Genomic DNA, 20,454 nt, shown 5'->3' on the forward strand with positions numbered 1-20,454 from the left:
ACTCAGCATCCACACCTCCTGGGGATCAATGTTAGAGCCAGTTTCATAATCGTCCTCGGCAATGACTTTTCCTCTCCCCTCAACCGATGAGGTAACATTGATCGGTCCCGAGGATGATGGCTCATTTCTTAGTACGGTGTCCGCAGCCTCAGACGACCCTCCAACTTCAACCTCAACCTCAGGTAAAGGAGCACCTTCTACGACCCCCGTAGATAGCGGGGCTTCGGATGATGGATTTGCGTCACTCTCAGGCGTAGCAATGGCCGGCTCACAATCGCCCCTTGTAGAGTCCACTACTCTAACTATTCCATTGCCGACATCCACAGACCTCTTCTTACGTGGAACCAAGTCCTCCTCACTCTGGGATGACTCGTTTACTAAATGGAGCACAAGAAGAGCCGAAGTCTTAGATGTTGAGGCTGCCGCTGGTCGAGTTGGTCTAGCTAAAGCCAAAGGCCAAACGGAGGTAGATGACCGGGTAGACCCAGTCGCGATCGCAGCCAAGGCAGATCCCGCTGTAGCGGTCGCTTGCCAGAATGCAGGAGTAGAAGCTCTCGAACTTCTCCGTGCTAACAACAAAATAAAGGAAGAAGGTCGAGATCAATCCCCACAAAGGTAAAAAGCGGCCAATTAGAAAGACACAACAACGAAGACCTAAAATAAGAAAAATTACCGGGGGCTTGGGTCCGAACTTCTCGCGGAAGGCCGACCATTCGCGAATCCCCACCGTATGAGGAAGGACCCGACTAACGCAGACGTGAATATCCTCGACCAAAGGAGGGGGTTCGACCTCAGCTGCATAAAGAAAAGGCAGTCAATACAATCAGAGTCGACCAACAAGAAGTACAATGAAGAAAAAAGAAGAAAGATACTTACGGGCGTAGTTCCAAAGCTCAGGGAACCCAAGGAGGTGTGATATAGGCAGTCTACCCTAATGCAAGCATCAGTGGCTAATTCCACGGTTCGAATCCATGACCTATAGGTCACATGGAGACAAGTTGACCATTTCTCCAAGGCTCTCTTTGACTGGAGACCCTTTATTTTGCTGATTAATTGGTTCTTTTCAGGATGTTTTGAGAGGATTCGATCAGGCCACAAACTTGATTCTTGATGAATCTCATGAAAGAGTATATTCAACAAAGGTACGCTTAATCCCATCTAAGAATGTATCAATCATGTCTAAGCATTTGCTAATAGTGATGTTCAGTTGCTAATAAAAATTACCTTAGAACAATGTTCTGGATATACTATGTGGAATATTCTATTTATTACTTGCTATTCCCTTGGATATGAAGTCTCTTTCCAGCTCATTCATATTTACGAGAATTTTTTCAGTCATTACATAGCAGTCTAGTTTGTTGCTAGGAGTAGTACCTTCGCTCTAGTTTTGTTGCTAGGAGTACCTTAATATTTGAATGCTTGAAAAATATCTTCAGGTTCTACTTTCTATCTAAGTAGGTAGTTGTATCATCAAAAAATCCCAAAAAAGTACAAAGCGATATGCACCTGCACCGTGCTTGAGTCAAACAGGACTGCCGGTTGTGGGGCGCAACTATTATCTACTAGGACTACAAGTTTTTGGTGTTACAGGGAACAATTCATTTAGTTGTTCACTGCAATTTAAGAAATTCCCTCATTGTTGCATAATCTAAGGATTGAAGAGTGAGATAACATCTTGTTTTTAGCTTCATCTGATAATTGGGTATCATAATATCCTCGTGTGGTTTTCCTGAATGTCACGTTGTAACAAGATGCATTTGTACGATTGAAATTGTGTTTGCTAATAGGAGATTCATACTACACTAGCTGCTTTCGCACTAAGATTCTTTTTTCTCCATGCTTATAAGCAAGAATAGATTCCTTTTTCCTTCCTTCCCAATTATGTTGTGCTTTATTTGCCATCCTTGGTGTGTTGACTACTGCTAATCCTTAGCTTTAATGTGCAGAAAGGTGTGCAGCAAATTGTGTTGGGTCTTGTATGGGTCGAAATCTGACTAAACAAGAATCTGCGTGAAGAGGAACGGTAAAGTCATTTGGAACGAAGTCGTATTCGTACAACGCTATAGCGATGAGCACCTCGGCTAAGGCCGAGGTCGTGTACTCAGAATACTTGTATGGAGAATTGGATGTTACGGTATTTCAGAGGGTCAATCGGTAAAACAGCTAAATAACTTAGGTACTCTGGCTAATGACCATTGTGTAAATGAGAATATCTAGTATATATACTAGGTGAGAGAATGAAGAAGGGGGGCTGGAACAAACTCACATACACAGACATATTTTCAGGGAGGAAGAGGGGTCTTCATCTATGTCTCCTCGCTGAGGAGAAAGAAGCAAGGAAGCTCAGATCCTCAGTATATATCGTTAATCTCATCATATCAAATGTATTGGTGCCAACCTTGTTAAAGATCGGTGACCCCTTTTTGTCTAAGTATTCTTCATTATTATTCAATGTTATGAAAATCATCATCCTCTTCTTATATTACGGGATTCAATTATTGCTATGGTTAAATTTTATGTTCAGCTATGTTTGCTTGTTCTTATCCTATGTCTCAGATCTAGAATGAATTATCTTTGGCTAGGATTTATCTCAAATCTTCCTATTTAATTACTTTATAAAAAGAGTTAACTCTTTTTAGTCAAACAATTTGGTGCCGTCTGTGGGGATTTTCTAGCCAAAATTTTAGTTTTTTCTAGATCTAAAGTCAGCCAGAGTTTCACTTCCCGGTTGTCGTAGCCTCGCCCTCTCATTACAAACACCAACTTGAGAAATTTGTAGGCAAGCTTTTGAAATAACCGAACCAACCAGGGTCAGATCTTCGCATGAAATCAAAATTATGTCTGATATCTATACAAAATCCACACCTTGCTGTAACGACGGGGTTGGTACGTCGTGAGTGTGAGTTGTCAAAGTGGGATCATGGCCACTACGCACTAAGCACGTCCCCAGTCCTATTTGCTATATTAACGTTAGATACTGATCTATACTTCATGCACATTGACCTCTCTTAGGAAGGGACGATAGCCTATTGTGTGATTCTTTGAAATAACAAGCTTGTCATGCCCGTATGTACGGAGTATAACTTATGTCTCCCTTATTTTTGTACCTGTATGTACGAAATATAACTTATGTTCCCCTTATTTTTGTGCACCTGGGACGGGATCGGATCGGGACTCGAGCTCGAGATCCCAACGGAAAAAGTAAATTGTCAGCCCTTAAGAAGCCCAGACTTGACTAACGGCGAAGCTAAGCACGAGGCTATCAAATCTAAAGCCGTAATTCATGTACGGGGCAAAACGAGTCGTTCTACAGTGCCCCTCTCCCCTCGCCAATCAATCAGGTCAAGGTAACAGATGATTTCAAACGAGTTTGACTTGTTATTTTTCTTTTTTGAATTAGGATAGGAACATGAGCATTCTCCCAGGTGCACGAACAAGGAACAAACGCCTCCAAAATAACACACCAGGAAAACGTTCCACACCATATCATCCTGCAGGCAACAGTCAAGTAAAACCCCCCACACCGTACCATATTACGAATAACAGACAAATGGCACAGAACAAGTCAGCATTATTAAGAAACAATCTCCATAACCTAGGACTGCGGCGATGAGCCCATGGAACAAACAGTCTCTCCAACACAAGCAGAATATGAACACAAAAAGCTTGCACGTATGCTCGCCATGGCAATCCTACGTCAATCCAGACTAAATATTATGAATCACGTTCGAACTTTGTTCGAATTAATCAAGTCACACGGTGCCCAGAAGCCCAAGCAATAAGTTAATTGCTCGTCCCGTCTACGGTCTCTCCAGACTGAGCAATGAAGGGACTAGATAGACTGGGACTCACCCCGACGCATACACAAACGATGCATCAACGAGTAATATTCTCCAATAAAAGCAAGGCAGCATGCAAAATTCTTACCACTCCACCGAGCCTGCACATCGGCAAGTGAAAGTAATGTTCGACCTCGCTCAAACTCCTAACTGGTTACAACTTGACCTTGCTCGAATTTATACCCTTACGTCCCCCGGCCATCACCAGGCAAAAGTTAAAATTGACTCTGCCCAAGCTGGCCAGTTAAAATTCGACCTTGCTCGAATTTACAAGTCAAAATTAACTTTGCCCAAGCTGGCAAGTCAAAATTCGACCTTGCTCGAATTTACAAATTAAAATTGACTACTCTCAAGCTGGCAAGTCAAAATTGACTACTCTCAAGCTTGCAAGTCAAAATTGACTCCGCCCAAGCTGGCAAGTCAAAAATTGACCTTGCTCGAATCTACAAGTCAAAACTGACTCTGCCCAAGTTGGCAAGTCAAAATTCGACCTTGCTCGAATCTACAAGTCAAAAGTAACTCCGCCCAAACACGCAGACGCTCGAATTTATACCCTTACAGCCCCCGGCCACTGCCAAGAGAAAGTAAAATTCTACCTCGTTCGAATCAACAAGTCAACGTTCGACCTCGCTCGAATTCATAACGAGTAACAATTTGACCTTGCCCGAATTTACACCCATACGGCCCCCGTCCATCGACAAAGAGTAAAACTCGGCTTTTATTCAAGTTATTAAAGTTTGACCTCGTTCGAACTAACAAAGTAAGGTTCGACCCCATTTGAACTAATGAGATGAAGATCCCTCAAACAAAATTTGACCTCATTCGAATTTCCAACTAAAAATTAGGGACTCGTCACGGGTAAATCTGAAGATCTTTTTCAAAAAGGGAAGAAGAGGAAGAAAATCAAAAGATATGCAACCAAAGGCGAACCAACTATATTATTCAGAAGATGTACATACGCAACAGCGTCTTACAAAAGGCCAAAAGCGGGCCCCCGTAAAAAGAAAAACAAGCAACAACAAAAGAACAAAAAAAAGCCAAGTACAAAAAGCTACAAAAACTTCACTCGGCCTCATCTCCACCGTCGTCCTCTCCAGCATTGTCATCATCAGAAGGAATCCCATCTTCAATCTCAGCACCCTCACCAGCCTCCGGTATCGTAGGATCATAACTGCAGGCAAGACGAGCCTCGCGTGCTTTAACCCGAGCATCTTCAAAAGCGGCCTCAGGAACGCTCCCCGCCGCCCACAAATTTTTGTATATATCTCGTTGGGCCTCAACATGGACCCATATCTTGTACAAATGGTGGGGGATAGCAACAGAAGTAGCTTCTTAAGGAGGGTCCTGAGCCAACAGTTGTGCCTTCTCGGCCTCAAGAGCCACAACTTGGTCTCCCAGGCTCGAGGCATCTCGCTCGAGCTCATCGATCCGCTCCTCGAGCCTTCTCCCTCAATGCGGTTGTCGCCCTATCAGTCTCCCACTTAGACCTGAGAACGTGGATAGTGTCTTCCAGCACCGCCGCTCTCGCCAAGGCCGCCACTCGGGCTCCCTCGGCCCTCTCCATCTTCGCCACCTTCCTTTCTAGCTCAACCACCTTCTCCGTCCGCTCTGCACTTAGATTGGCAACTCTAGCGGCATTCTGCTCAAGCTTGGCTCGCAAATACAACACCTTCGCTTGAAGATCCTCGCATTCCGCCGCAACCCCTTTGCCCACCTCTAGCTCCTCGTCCTTGGCCCTAAGCATCCCCTCGAGCTCGCTACATCTGCGGATAGACTACATCAGATCCTCGTCCCTTTTATCCAACTCCTCCCTGAGGGATTGAGCATGCATCTCACGGCACCTATTGCGATACCGGCGATACTTCGTGGCCATTTTCAGAAAGATTTCAGCCCGCGTCTCAACCATACGAGCACTCTCGATCTCCAGCATGTAAGTCTAAAAAGGGGGAAGAATCAGCGAAAGCAAATGGCACAAAACGAAGAAAATAGCAAAAGGAAACTCACCCTCAAGGCCATCCCAGCCACACCGCGTGACAGACCAGAATCACTGATCTCCCGAAGAGACCCGCTTTCGGCGGCAGAGCATAGAAGGTCAAATTGGGGCACCAAGTCCACCATGTCCTCCAATAGGTTAAAGTCCGATGGAATTGCGAGCACACGGGAAGGGCCTTCCGCCCTTACGTCGACCTTGGTAAAACCTTCCTCGAACATCCTCATGTCCTCAAGATCGATATCAGAATCGAATTCATAATCATCTACCACTATGCGATTCAACCTTTCATTAGCCGAAGATGGGGTGCGGACCTGCCGAGATGTCGATGGACCACTCGGAACAATCGTGGCAGCCTCCGAACTCTGCCCCCTGCCATGGCAGCCTTTTTCATGACCGTAACAGGCATCGCCTCCACACCCAGGCTGGCATCACCGCCGGCTTCAGACACCACTGAAACAGGGTCTCCCCTCGAGGACGTTTCAATCAAAGACACCCCCTCTGACATAATCCTCCGCCTCTTTGGCGGAGCCTCTTCGCCACCATCATGAGAAGGTTCGTTCGCCGAATGAACTGTGGGGACCAGAGTGTCCGACCGAAGAGCAGCCTTCGAACGAACTAGTTCAGACGCGGACGTAGTCCGCAGAATGGCCAGACTTTGGATGCCCTTATCCACGGCTACTATTGGTAAGGGCCTGGCCGAGGAAGCCGGCTGACAGAAAGCAAACATAGGAGCCCTCACCCTTCTCGCTCTCCTCCGACTTACCAATGAGAGAAATTCGACCAAACGAAGATATAAGGTAAAGGAAAATACGGAGCAAAGAACAAAGCAACTAAGACCGAAATGAGCCGACTCACCAGCGGAAGGTTTACGCCCAAACCTCTCGTGGAAATGTGCCCATTCGCGAATCCCCATCGTGTGGGGCAGAATCGAGCTCACCCATTTGCGAATATTAGTAACTTGCGGAGGAGGTACTGTCTCGGCTGCAAAAATAAAAAAACACTCGATACCACGTGCTCTGTTCAGACATAGAAGAAGTTCTCCCAGAAGCGGCGATTGGCCTTGTCATCCATCTTCACCAACAAACCCTTGGTTCCTCGGTGACAAAGGTAAATCATCGTGCCCCTATAAAAATGGGGGGCGAAGAGGTGAAGCATGTGTTGTAGAGAAATTCTTCGATCGGCCAGCTCCGCGTACTTGATGAGCATAAGAAAGAGTTTGTATGCATACGGAGAGAGTTGAGCCGGACATACCTCGTAGAAGCGGCAGAAGTCCACCACCAAGGAAGGAAGGGGAAGCATATATCCGATGACAAATGGATATGCATAAAACACACAGTAGCCCGGACGGTGTATATGCACTATGTCACGACCCGCCGGAACCAGTTCAATGTGATCAGGGATTCTCCATTTAGTTTTAAACATTGTGAGCGTCGCGGCATCCATCGTAGAAATAACAGGTTCAAACTCATCCTCGGCAGGGCTCTTCAAGTCAGTCCTTGCTTTCCCTGGGCGGGGGACCACTTCATCCACCGTCGGAAAACCTTCATCCTCCATCATAGCCACTCTCTCTTCAAGTGAGGGAATGTCGTTTTTCGGTACCGGGGCACCAACGGCTCTATCAGGGTTGGAGGATGCACTAGCGTTCTTTTCTTTGGTTGCAAAAATCGGGAATAATAAGGGAAAAGGTAGCGGTCACAAGAATTTTTAACAGGAAGGGAAATGCGAGAAACGGAAGGAAAAGAAGAAAAGCTGCGAGTTTTTCTTGAGCGATTGGGAAGCACAGCGTTCAAATGTAAGATTTTTCCCTATTTATAGGGATATAAATACCCTGAGCGGGAAAACCAAACGCCGCCATTTTAAAAACGGAAAGGGCACTGGAAACGACGTGATACATAGAAAACGTGCGCCATAATGACACATGATGAGTTTTAATGACATTCTGAACTGACATGACGGTCTGATGCATCTTCCCTAAACGTCACGTCGCTACCTCGCCATGAGGTATTTGCCCATCGCCCAAAGTGCTCAGATTTCTCACAACTTTCGAATTGACAGAGTCCGCCCATCGAGCTTGCCAAAAGACAACCCCAATAGGCGGAGGGACTAATTGTATGGGTCGAAAACTAACCAAACAAGAATCTGCGTGAAGAGGAACGATAAAGTCATTTGGGACGAAGTCGTATTCGTACAACGCTATAGCGACGAGCACCTCGGCTAAGGCCGAAGTCGTGTGCTCAGAATACTTGTACGGAGAATTGGATGTTACGGTATTTCAGAGGGTCAATCGGTAAAACAGCTAAATGACTTAGGTACTCTGTCTAATGACCGTTGTGTAAATGAGAATATCTAGTATATATACTAGGTGAGAGAATGAAGAAGGGGGGCTGGAACAAACTCACATACACAGACATATTTTCAGGGAGGAAGAGGGGTCTTCATCTATGTCTCCTCGCTGAGGAGAAAGAAGCAAGGAAGCTCAGTCCTCAGTATACATCGTTAATCTCATCATATCAAATGTATTGGGGGCAACCTTGTTACAGATCGGTGACCCCTTTTTGTCTAAGTATTCTTCATTATTATTCAATGTTATGAAAATCATCATCCTCTTCTTATATTACGGCATTCAATTATTGCTATGGTTAAATTTTATGTTCAGCTATGCTTGCTTGTTCTTATCCTCTGTCTCACATCTAGAATGAATTATCTTTAGCTAGGATTTATCTCAAATCTTCCTATTTAATTAGTTTATAAAAATACTTAACTCTTTTTAGTCAAACAGGTCTTTATATCATAAGGGGGGACAATATGTATGTGTAATGTTTGCTGCCACTTCTTAGTTAAGGATGCATATGGTTCGCCAAAAACAAGGATTCCTTTATGCTCTAACAGGTTCTGTTTTATTTTTGCAGAAGCGTCGTTGGGGAATTAGATGAAGAGCAGGATGCTAATTTGGATATGTCAAAACTGAGAGCACATCCTCTAAAGCCAGTCGTTCACTGACGTGCATGTAATCCTAAGAATGGGGTGGATCAAATGTCAGTTTAGTTGAGGAACTTTAGTGCAACTGTCATTTCAGGCGTGCTCTGTGGCTAAGAACGCAAACTGTTATAGTTCATTAGACGCCATTCATATTAGTTTGCGAAAGAATTTGAACCAGAAACGCTAGAGTTAGCTGCTCCATTGGTCACGTTTGACACATTTAATTGTATTGAACTGTCTTACACTGCTTATCATGCGTAGTTCAAAGGGGGTGAAAAGAAAGGTGAATATGACAAAGTTGATGTATTATTTTGACAATCGGGATTATGGCGTGAATTTTTTCTTTTCTTTTTTGGGTTTAACCACCCGTTAACTGAAGCCCCCTGCCCCGGCTAATTTTGATTTGAGTTTGATAAGCCACTAAGGGGTTAAGCGTTTCTATCAAAAAGTTCTCAATTTCCATGTACAAGTTGAGACCTCTGGTTAAGAATGAACAACAAGAAGAAGAAGAAGAAGAAGAAGAACAACAACAACAACAACAAACTCAGCGTAATCCCACATATTGGAGTCTAGGGAGGGTAGTGTGTACGCAAACTTTACCCCTATCTCGTGGAGATCAAGAAGTGGTTTGCAATAGACCTTCGGCTCAGTGAAGTATAAGCACAGTAATGAAAAGAAGAACTCGATCAAAAAAATTGCAAACTCATTTTTTGAGAAGTATCAACCAAAAGCCACCTTAGTCCCTTATAAGAGGTTAAAGATGGACGAAATCCTTCCTCCTAAAGTACTGCAAGCAAATTATGCATGATTCTGTACTCTCCTCCATTTCTCTTTAAACTACTCACAACAAAAGCACCAATGACTGAAGGCTATTCTTAAACAAGATTGATCTTTGTGAAATATGTAAAGGGGAAAAAATTCGGACATAATTCTCTCTAAACGATACTCCTGATAGAATTGGAGATAAACAAGTCATTGGAAACTCAAGAGGAAACACTAGCGCAGTCCACAGTAAAAAATATTATGCTAGACAATATTACCCTCATTTTAGTCTAATGGAATAAGTCTTCGAAATACCAAGCAGCGCCAAACTGCAGAATAATGCGTCCACAATATAAAATATTTTGCTAGACAACATTACCCTCATTTTAGTCTAAAGGAATAAACCTTCAAAAAACCAATTATAGTATCAACATTAACAGCCTCTTTCCCACTAAACCAACTCAGATATCTGGGAACAGGTCACCCAGATAAAAGATGCCTTCATCACGAACGCAGGTGTTTGAATTGGGGCATACTCCAACACCAAAGTTAGATGAGGGCGCAATGGAAGGTAATTGCTGAGAGTCAATGGTTAAACCTCCCCCTGGAGCAGCCACCCTGTTCTCAGGTGCATTGTTAAAACCGAAGCTACCAACTGTATAACTGGATATTCCACTGTGAGCAGCAACTGTATAACTGGACATTCCACTATGAGCAGCAACTGCATAACTGGACATTCCACTATGAGCAGCACTGGACAGCATTGCATGAGATGATGGTGTTTTTCCAACGTCAAAAATAGAACTGATTTCGTTGTCTTCGACCATATGCTCAGTGATTAACGCTTCTAGTTCACTCCCAATTCTAGTGACAGGGTGACCGTAGTTTTCATTGCCAGCAGCAGTAGATGATTGTAGGCTGGGTAATAGGGATCTTTCAGTGTCACCCTGAATCCCAGCTTCATAAGTGCCCTCCTGCTCCATGATTAGGTCATCTATACCTAATATGAAGTCATCATTCACATCATGGTACAGACGATTCACTTCATTGACAGATGCAGCACCAGGGCCTGAGGACTCTCCTCCAGAAACTGCTATCACCGGCTCAGCAACTGTGATTTCTTGGGGCAACATGCTCTTCATTTCTATGGCAGCAATTGGGGAGGTAAACGTGCCAACACCAGTAGATACCACCCCGCTGTCAACAGCTCCAGTCGTATCGTTAGTGCTTGCCGTCACTTGTGATCCTCCTCCAGCAGGTCCAATCATGTTCTCAGGGTTTGGTACTTGGGAAGTTCCAGCAGTTTCAATATCCACACTAGTTATGTCGTGAATGCTTGCTCTTCTCCTCTCTTTGTTGACGCCTTCGCGGCGATTGAAAAACTTTTGGGCATGGCTAGCCACCTGTTGTGGTGTTCTAGATAGCACACAGTGCCTGGATATACTTTTCCAATCGCCCTTTCCATATTTATCTAACCCCTTAAGAAACAACCTATAGCAGGAAAGAGAGAGAAGTTATCAGCTTTGCATTAATCCAGGAAACAAAATCGCAAGACAGTCTTAAAAGTTTAACACTCTTTCAATCAGCAAAAAGCGCAATACATCTTATAAATTCCAGTGAAGAATAGGTATGATTCCATAGGCATACTTATTGCCGTCTGCATGCACTGTATAACATCATAGATAACAATAATCAAAACTAACAACATCTCTCCCTACTGCCCACCCCTAAATAAAATCACAATTCGTTTTTTTTTTCTTTTTTCTTTTTCTTTTTTTTTTACCGAGAAAGAGCAAGGAACCTAGAATCAGGGGATAACAAATGTCAACCGTAGGATATATGATTTCAACATTTGCTTAATTTTCTCTGCCCACTTGCTTTCGCCTCATTTCTATATGCACTCACTTCAACTACATCTGTCATCTGGCTTCACAAATTGAAATAGGCTATTCTTAGGAGTGATGTCTTAAATGTGATTTCTTACTCAAAAGGCAAAAAGATAAAGATAAGAAAACAAGAAGAATAACAAACAAGACATGTTCATAAAAATACTTTATACCAATAATCAAATAGACCAATATTTTTCGACATATTCTTAGTAATGGTGCTTTTAGCTATGGGAAGAAGCCCTTGCGGGGGGGCAGCTTAGTTACCGTGTCGAGGAAACTAGGGTCCAGTAAATTCTCTGATTAAAGCCCCAAGCACCCAAAGAATTTTTTTTTTTTTAAAAGAAAAAAGAGAAGAGAAGAAAAGAAAACACAAACTAGAACATTATTCCAAAACTTGTTTTTGCCCTACTCTATTTCTGGATCATGAAATGTGTTATGCTAATCTTACGAGATATTCAAAATTCAAGAGGTGCTAAGAAAGTATTAGCACATTGAATAGACTACCAATAAAAGATTTTTACTAATTAAAAGATTTAGTCTAATTGGGTTAAATACATGTATTTTTCACATCACTGTTTGTCAAGCAACAAATTCCTCAAGTATTTCCAGCATAAGCCAGAGCCAGACTGAAACCTTTATGATGTGTTCATTAGCTTGTCCATCTGCAGTAAGGCATTCATCTGGTTATAAGCACCAAATACATATACAACGCTGCAACTTATGTTGCAAGATCTATATGGAGTAGTACTCCACTCGTCGAAGAAAAGGATAAATTTTTTACTTATTTTAAAAAAGGGATAAACACCCAAAATGAAAAATAAGTACTTTATAAAGAAATCTCTTAGGGGAAAACCTTAAAAACAAGAAAATGAATGGAAAAAAAAAAAAAAAACTAAATAAAGACAAAGCATTTATTTTTGATGAAAATTTATGTTTATTTCATTTTCCCCCACAATATCACACATAAAAAATATTTTACCATTTTCTTCTTTCACTAAAGTTACAGATAGCTCATGGTTCTTTTGTTAATTATCGATGCAAAAAGTTAAGCTCAACAAACACAAACAAGAAACAAGCATTTTGTAGCAGACATATGTCCTGGAGGCAATTTTAAAATTCTTTTCAGGGAAAATAAGAAATTCAATAAGCTATCAGGCAGGACATAACTATAGAAATGCAATAATCACACATTTGGATGATTAGAAGCACACCGACATGGTCCTTGAGAAATGTAAGGAAATTTTGAAAATCCTTTTCTAGTAAAAAGTGAAAATCATGCAATCAATTAGCAAGACATGATTATAGCATCCAGTAAACATCAATTCAGATGATTAATATTGTCCTTAAAGAAATGTACAGGAAACGCACTTGTGTTCCTCTTCTGTCCAAGCAACCCCTTTTCGCCGTTCTACATCTGCTTTTGGTAATCTACTTTTATTGCGGGAATTGCTTTGCATATTCCGATATCGAGGTAAAGGAACAAGTCCAGACTCAATCGCATTCACATCCTCAACTAATACCTCATAGTGATTTTTTATATCTTCAAGTGATTTCCCAGGAAGTGCTGCTGCCATCCTCATCAATAGATCATCATCACTAGAGTACACCGCCAGGGTATTCTCAAAGATTTTATCCTCCTCCTTAGTCCAGAAGGAGCCATTGCATGTCCGATCGATGCTCATTTTCTTTTAGATCTACACGGAAAGGGTCAAGTATGAAAAGGAAAGTTTTTCAAAAGCATTCTGAAAACGGATGAATTCAATATATGACAAAAACCACCATAAATATCTGGCATCTAAAATAAGATTTTATGTAACTCCTGACACTTGGTAAACAGAAAGAACGGCAGCAAGACATGTATTCTTTAAATCAGTTATAGATTCTAAGAGTAGTAATGAGCGACTGGTAAAAGGAACGGATAGGTGGCATGCCAAAACAGAACGACCACTCGAACCACATAATTTTCGAGATGTTAATGTGCATATGAACATGGAGGAAAAACAACCAAAGTTATCTGAAATACAAAATATAAATTGATGAGGCCTGTGGCACAATAAGCAATAATGATGTTTCTAATAAAATTTATATGGTGAAAAGCATCTGATAATAGTCATAATGTAATCTACTATATAGGTACTACATATTTATTAGAATGTCTTCAACCAGGTACAGCCAAAGAGGAAGTAAATGGTAGATCTAATTAAGGAAATAGCATAGTGACAGTTAAGATTTGTATAGAGAGCTATTTCTGACAGCTAAATAATAAGGAGCAAGTTGACAAGATAACTTCACCAGTAGTATATATGGTACCAACAAGAAGATACTTGTGGTATATCACCCATAAAAGTCCCTAGAGACACGAAGCACTAAGAAATCATCTTATATTTTTTTACCTTTTCTATCAGCTGATAGGTTTTATAATAAGAAGGAAGAGTGCAAAGAAGAAAACTAATTGTCTCAAACTAAGCAAAAATTATATCACCAAGGTATATATTTGTTCTTGTTAGTGACGTAAAAGAAGATCTAAGGCCTTCTACCACATAAAAGGAAAAGAAACCTGCCAATCCAACACGCTATCAAAAGAAATCGATCCTCAAAATGTTCTAGGAGAACAGTCACACTGAACACAGCATAACAAAACCTAACATTTCAATCAAAGCCGGCCTTTTAACAACTAACAACTCATTGCGTGATGATGAAGGGTCAAAAAGATTCTTCAAGTGATTCAAACAATTTTGACAAAAATCCCATACAGAAGAACATAGGTACAAACAGTGGCGGAGCCAGAAATTTTAGTAAGGGGTATCAAAATATAAAACAATAAAATACACGAAGAAAATAAGGGGAGCAACATGTAGTATAAATGCATAAAAACAAATAAAAAATCCTAGCTAACCAGTGTAATTTTCTGGAGAAGGGGTGCCAATTGACACCCCTTAACATAAGGTGGCTCCGCCACTAGGTACAAACATGACGGGTCCATCACTATTTCTATACATGATGCACCAACTATTTCTATACATGATGCACCAACTAGGAATCAGGAAATCATTGAGCAACTTCAACCACAAAATGCAATAATGACAGGCATATTATGATAAATGCTAATTATATTGCTTAACTTCCAGTAGATCCTTGACCTAACAATTGAAAAATGGTAAAAAGATAAATTCAGAAACCCAGACTAGTGAGTTATCCAAGCTCTTAAGTTTCAATGACATACTCGTGTCAAATGGTTATGTCAAAGATATGGGTATTTTGTAAGGAACTTCCAAAGTACTCTAAAACTTACTAGAGTTGAGCATCTCTGTGTAAGATTCACACGTGAGTTTTAACATTTCTATGCTCGAGTTAACGAGTTAATCTAGGACTGAAATATGAGTGTCTGGGTAGTTGGATCAGTTCAAGTTGTCAAGAGAAACCAAAAGGGTTATTAGGTAATCCACTAGTCTTTTACTCAAGTTCTGAAAGAAGTAAAAGTTCCAAGAGAAAAAAATGAAGTGTAAGATGGCACCATTGTGAAGTTTAGAAAATTGATTATCTTGGGGGAAAGTATCAAAGAGGGGCTGATGTTTCAACTTCAGTCCTAACCCCGCTTCAACTTGCAGAAGGTGGTATTAAGACAAAGCTCATAAATTCTCTCACGGTTAGAACTAAATTAACCTTTAAGACAATCTCATGATAAGCATAAGCTGGTTTCTTTATAGTAACAAAGTCGAAAGAAATGAACACTTTTCCCATCTTGGAAGGGGTTGATATGTCGGAAAGCGAGTATCGCTGTCAACGCTATCAATAAAGGCAAAGCACTTATTCGATATTTTAATGAATGATCCTGGAAATTGTCGATATTATAGCACTATAGGTCTATGCATTTCAACGGTTGTTAAGATTTTTTATAGCAAAATTTTTTTTTTGTAGAGAAGTGCTTTCTATTGTATACTTTCAGTAAACAATTTAAATACCCTTCGATTGTGCGGAACAGTGGAAGTTTCAATAAGATTGTCTTGTATAATATAAAGACAATACACTAAATTCCCAATCTCTTGATAACCATATGTTGCTAATATATATTGTTTGATAATCTTGTTATCTTTGAGTCTTTATAGCAACTCCAGTCACAATAATAAAAGATATTCTCCTCTTCTCATAGCCTTGAAAGGGGCTCGACGTATAAGTGAGTTCTAGTAGTGCTAGTGTCAATTAAGGCAAAGAACTCAACTGTTATTTATTTAATGATCTCACCCAATTCAGAATATTTTGGTATTACATGCCTACGCATTTCAAAATCTGTTGAGAATTCTTTGTAGTCAATCAACTATGCCTCAATCCCAAAGAAGTTTGGGTCTATATGATTCCTCCTTATCAATTCTGCTCTATTTAAGTCCACTTCCATCGAATACTAAATCATTCCACTATTGAAGCACAATAAGAGTTTCTCTAGATGTCAAACTATCCTTGTAAGAACATACAAGTCTCTAAGCATTAAAAAAAACTCCCGATGGCTGCTGAATCTAATGCAAGTATAACTATAACTAAACTTTTACCCTAACTAGTTGATAGCATCTATACGGATCATTTGCTTCTATTATGTTCTGTTATTACCTAAATCTGAAATGGTAGGTCTTTTGAGACAACTTCCATCCATATGATTTTAGGTTTTAGTAGTCTCATTTGTCTTCCTCTCATTATTGCATTGTTGCAACAAGAATATAGCCAAACCCATCTCAAATGATATTTTCGCATTTTATCCTCTACTTGCATTTACACCTTCTGTACTTACCCTCTATATCAGATATGATCATTTCTAAATTTGTCCATTCAGAATTCTTCCATAAAAATGCTTAGATAAATGAGAAAAGTAAGTTTTATTCTCTATTTATAAGTAGTAGTCATAAATGAAACTATCTAGAACAATGGTCACATTATGCCACCTACAACTATCCAAAGCCTCATTACCAGATGCGAATGTTAAAAGTCTATTGCATGGATAGATCACGCATACGAGTTAAGATTCCTTCACTACAGCTGTAACCTTATAATTTGAATTTGAAGCTAGATAAATATGAATTTGGATTTTCAAAAGGTACAATTTGTACCAAGCGCTCTTGTTCATGGAACATGAATGGCAATGTAATTCACCACTTAAACAAAAATAAAACTCACTAGGAGTGGGCTTCTTTTGCATGATATTGGTACAGATTTAATTATAATATATAAATGAGTTTTACATAAATTATAGTACTCTCTCCAAAATTATATGTTTCGTACTTAATAAGGCACCAATTTAGACTAAGAGCTTAAATTATCACTATATATTAATAGAAGTTAGTGAAAAAAGCAAAGAACAAGTAAGTTTTTAAAGATTGTGAACTTGTTAAATACAAAACCGGGTTAACAATTAACAGTGCCTTGTTAACAATCAAATATTAAAGAAGCATTAAAAAGCTTATGGAGAAAACTTTTCTTTTAAAGAATAGAAATTCGAGAGGACACAATTCCAAAATTTGATGCTATGAAAATAGTAATTAAGAAGTAAAACTTACAATCTCACTTGGGGGAAATAGTTGCTAAAATTTGGTATTACAAGCTGCTAGACCAATGTGAAAGGCCCAAAATAATCCGTATTTAACTAGGGTTAGCATGCCATGGCAACAGGAAAGACGAACGCAATATATTTACAGATGTAGGAGCATAATTCTATGTAATACCTGAAAAGCTTTTACTCTCCTGAAAAAGTAGAAATTTAACAAGACAAAAGTAAAAAATATCAAATAGGAGAGTATACAGTCTCCTGTATCTTTTATTATAATACATCTTGAATAGAAAATGATTGTGTCATTTTAAACAGAACATTTTACATAAATGGAAAAGGAAAAAATCCGGGTTCCCTTACAACACAATCTAACCGCTTAAAACTAATGAACGTAACGACAAATTATATCCATGACAAGAATTCAATAGGAAAGCTTTACAAGATCCTATATTTCCCTTCTGAGAACCGTTCATATCTCTTTCCTCTCTAAATAAAGTGTAGAAAACTCAACAAGATGAATTTCATGATATTCAAACAGGTGAGTATCACTTCGTCTCTTAAGAATCTACCCCTAAAACCACTAGATAAATCAATCATTCTGAAATTGATCATACATTCTCTTGTATCTACTGGAGTATTACTTTTACACATAGCGAAATAGTACAATGTTGTTCATTTGTATGGATTATGTTTACATAGATCAAAATGGAAATATCCTACTTCCTTGACAACACAATCCTAACCATTTAAAATTAAGGAACATGGAAGGGATAGATTATATTTTTATACATGCCAAGATTTCTTTTTTCTTTTCGTAACGGTGGTATGGGCCAGCTTGCGCACACCTCGACTATTCCACCGGGTAAGGCTTGGACAGATGGGAAGAAATCTATCCATGCCAAGAAATCAAAAGAAAAAATCCTTACTTTGCCCTTCAAAGAACCAATCATATCTCTACTCTACCTATCAACTTTCATAAACACAAACGCATGTTAAGCACATTTTGCATTAAAAAAAAATTCACAAAGCATAATTCAGCATACTTCTGAGTGTATCAACTGGAGTGATAAGCTGTGTCACTTATTTATACAATATTTATACAACCAAAAGGGAGACACACACACACACATATAATCAAAAAAAAAAAATTGAGAAGAAATCTTATAAATGCTGGGCAAAGAGATGATTTTGCACACCTGGGATTTGAAACTTACAATGAATCTAAAAATTACTTGATAATGGTTAGAAATTTTTCTAAGGAGGCATTTCATCAGTATTTAAGAAAATTAAAAAATGGTCAAGATTACCGTAATCTGAAATTTTAAACATTTATTGTAATACCACAAAAATCTAAAATATGCCGAGCTGTAATTACCTGAATTGCCAAAACTCAAAAACCGACATATTTTGAAATAATCAGCAGATTCATCTCCCATTTTTGGATTCTCCATTGAGGAGCAATCGAAGATCATATTCTGCGTTTGGGAAGGGTTTTGAGTTATTGCCATTGGTTTTAAGCTTCAAGCGAAGTGACGGACATACATATATACAGTCGTAAGAGAGAGCTGAAAAAGGAAGAGATGGATTTGAAGCTTCGTCTTTAAATCGCTAATACTTTATTGTTTTCTCATATTCTATTTTGGATAAAATAATTCATAGTTTCACATATAATTTAATATAGTATTTTTTAACTTTATTATTTTTTTCTTATACATCCAACCAAAAAAATTTACAAAATTTATGTTGGCCATGGTAGGCCTGAGGAGTGAGGAGAGCTAAAAGTAAGCTATAATTGGGGAGAGGTGATAAACAAGACACCGTACCTATACACTTTAGAGAGAACATAACACTTGATAGTTAGGGTAAAATTCATAACAATATGAATTTAATAATTAGGGTAAAAGGTTTCTAGATAGTCGGGATTTTCCTTTTCATACTTGTAGTACCATTATTATTCATGAATTTTCTTACATTTACTGTATGTTGTCCCTTTTGCTTCGGTCTTTTTATTATCATGATGTTGTTATTGCTTCTTTTTCTTTTTCCATGGGTTCTACGTTACTGTATTTCTGTTCAACTATATTGTGATTATGCTTTTGTTGAGCCGGAAATCTATAAAAAAATAATATATTACCTCCACGTAAGAATAAAATTTGTATACACACTTTGTTGTTGTTGTTATTATGTTGCATTAATTGCTACAATATTACAACCAACTAACCCTTAATCAAATATTTGGAGTTGTAAGTCCCTACAATAGAAACCTTCTACACCCCAAACAGAAATTAGTAGCAATAGTGAGCTCTCTTAGTAAAAGCTTATTAATCGAAATTAGTTGTGTTAATAGACTTCAAATATTGAAATTAGTTGAAAACTCACATGGAATGGTTAAACGAAAAAACTCACATAAAAGAAAACATTGAAAAGAGATGTTAATAGTTACCAACATTTAGTATAAAATAAAACATGATGCAAAATAACCTTGACTAAATCACAAGAGAAGGAATGTTTAACCACCTTTTTGGTTACGGAATATAGTGATTAAACAATTTTACAAAAGCTTATAAAGTAAGTCAATATGAAATCCTTTTTTAAGTTCAAGCTCACAGGCCGTCTATCAATAACAATAAATATATAAAGAAAAAATTTAAAACAAACGTATATCAAGTCGTCAAAATCATTGACATCAAATAGAAAACAAAAGAGAGAATCAAAATTTAATGGAGACTGGAGAGTGCATTTTTAGTTTAAATTGGCATTCAGCGCATGCATTTTTAATTCAGCTAACCAAATCAATGCTATCAGCAGTCTCCTAAAACAACTTTTCTTTAAAGCAAAAGTCCATCTCTGGTGGGTCTTAAGGGTCACATGACGACCTCAATTCATATATTATCAAACAGAATTAATACACGAAAGAGGATATGTTGGAAATTGGTGAATTTTGATTTTGATGATTAATACACGAAAGAGACACTTAAAGTTGGCATCATTTTTTATTTAGACACCTAAAATGAAGGTTGTTCCTATTGAGCATTTATGCTACACTAAACTTGTTCCAATTAGGCACTTTTTTGACAATTAGCCAAACTTACAAAGTGTGTGCAATACACTTGCGGCTTACGTGACGAATGACAAATAAAAAAAAAGGATATATATCATTTTGAGTTAAAAAAAAAAAAAAACCATTTTCAAATCTATTTAGTAAACAAAATAAAATAACATTCTTAAAAAGAAAAAAAAACTTAATTTATACCCAATCAGAAAATGACACATCATTAACAAAAGAAAAGACAAAAAAAAGGACACATTGGTGTTCTTAAAATCATTGTTCTTGGTGTTCTTCACTATCTTCATGTCTATTCTTGTTCCAACCACGATTTTAATCCAAAATTTCAAGAGAAACTCCTCCAAATTTGTTATAACTTCAACTAAAGATTCCCTACCAAGACTCGAAGACAA

The 20,454-nt window shown here is 38.9% G+C and overlaps 2 protein-coding genes across 2 annotated transcripts; one reads left to right on the plus strand and one right to left on the minus strand.

Annotated features, from left to right (window-relative positions):
- Positions 1 to 259: 259 nt before the first annotated feature.
- LOC138871345 (sm-like protein LSM8) lies at positions 260 to 8,832 on the plus strand. The gene is made up of 5 exons (XM_070149218.1): positions 260 to 466; positions 1,068 to 1,142; positions 1,947 to 1,971; positions 8,612 to 8,639; positions 8,742 to 8,832. Exons 1-5 carry the CDS (start codon positions 260 to 262, stop codon positions 8,830 to 8,832), a joined length of 426 nt encoding a protein of 141 aa, XP_070005319.1.
- Positions 8,833 to 9,732: 900 nt separating this feature from the next.
- On the minus strand, positions 9,733 to 18,715 carry LOC104244997 (uncharacterized). Its single transcript, XM_009800531.2, has 3 exons — positions 18,371 to 18,715; positions 12,831 to 13,156; positions 9,733 to 11,064 (listed from the first exon to the last, which is right to left on the minus strand). Exons 2-3 carry the CDS (start codon positions 13,142 to 13,144, stop codon positions 10,035 to 10,037), a joined length of 1,344 nt encoding a protein of 447 aa, XP_009798833.1. The 5' UTR covers positions 13,145 to 13,156; positions 18,371 to 18,715; the 3' UTR covers positions 9,733 to 10,034.
- Positions 18,716 to 20,454: the final 1,739 nt, after the last annotated feature.

This window comes from Nicotiana sylvestris, chromosome 6 (assembly GCF_000393655.2).
Source record: "Nicotiana sylvestris chromosome 6, ASM39365v2, whole genome shotgun sequence".
Lineage (NCBI taxonomy): Eukaryota > Viridiplantae > Streptophyta > Magnoliopsida > Solanales > Solanaceae > Nicotiana > Nicotiana sylvestris.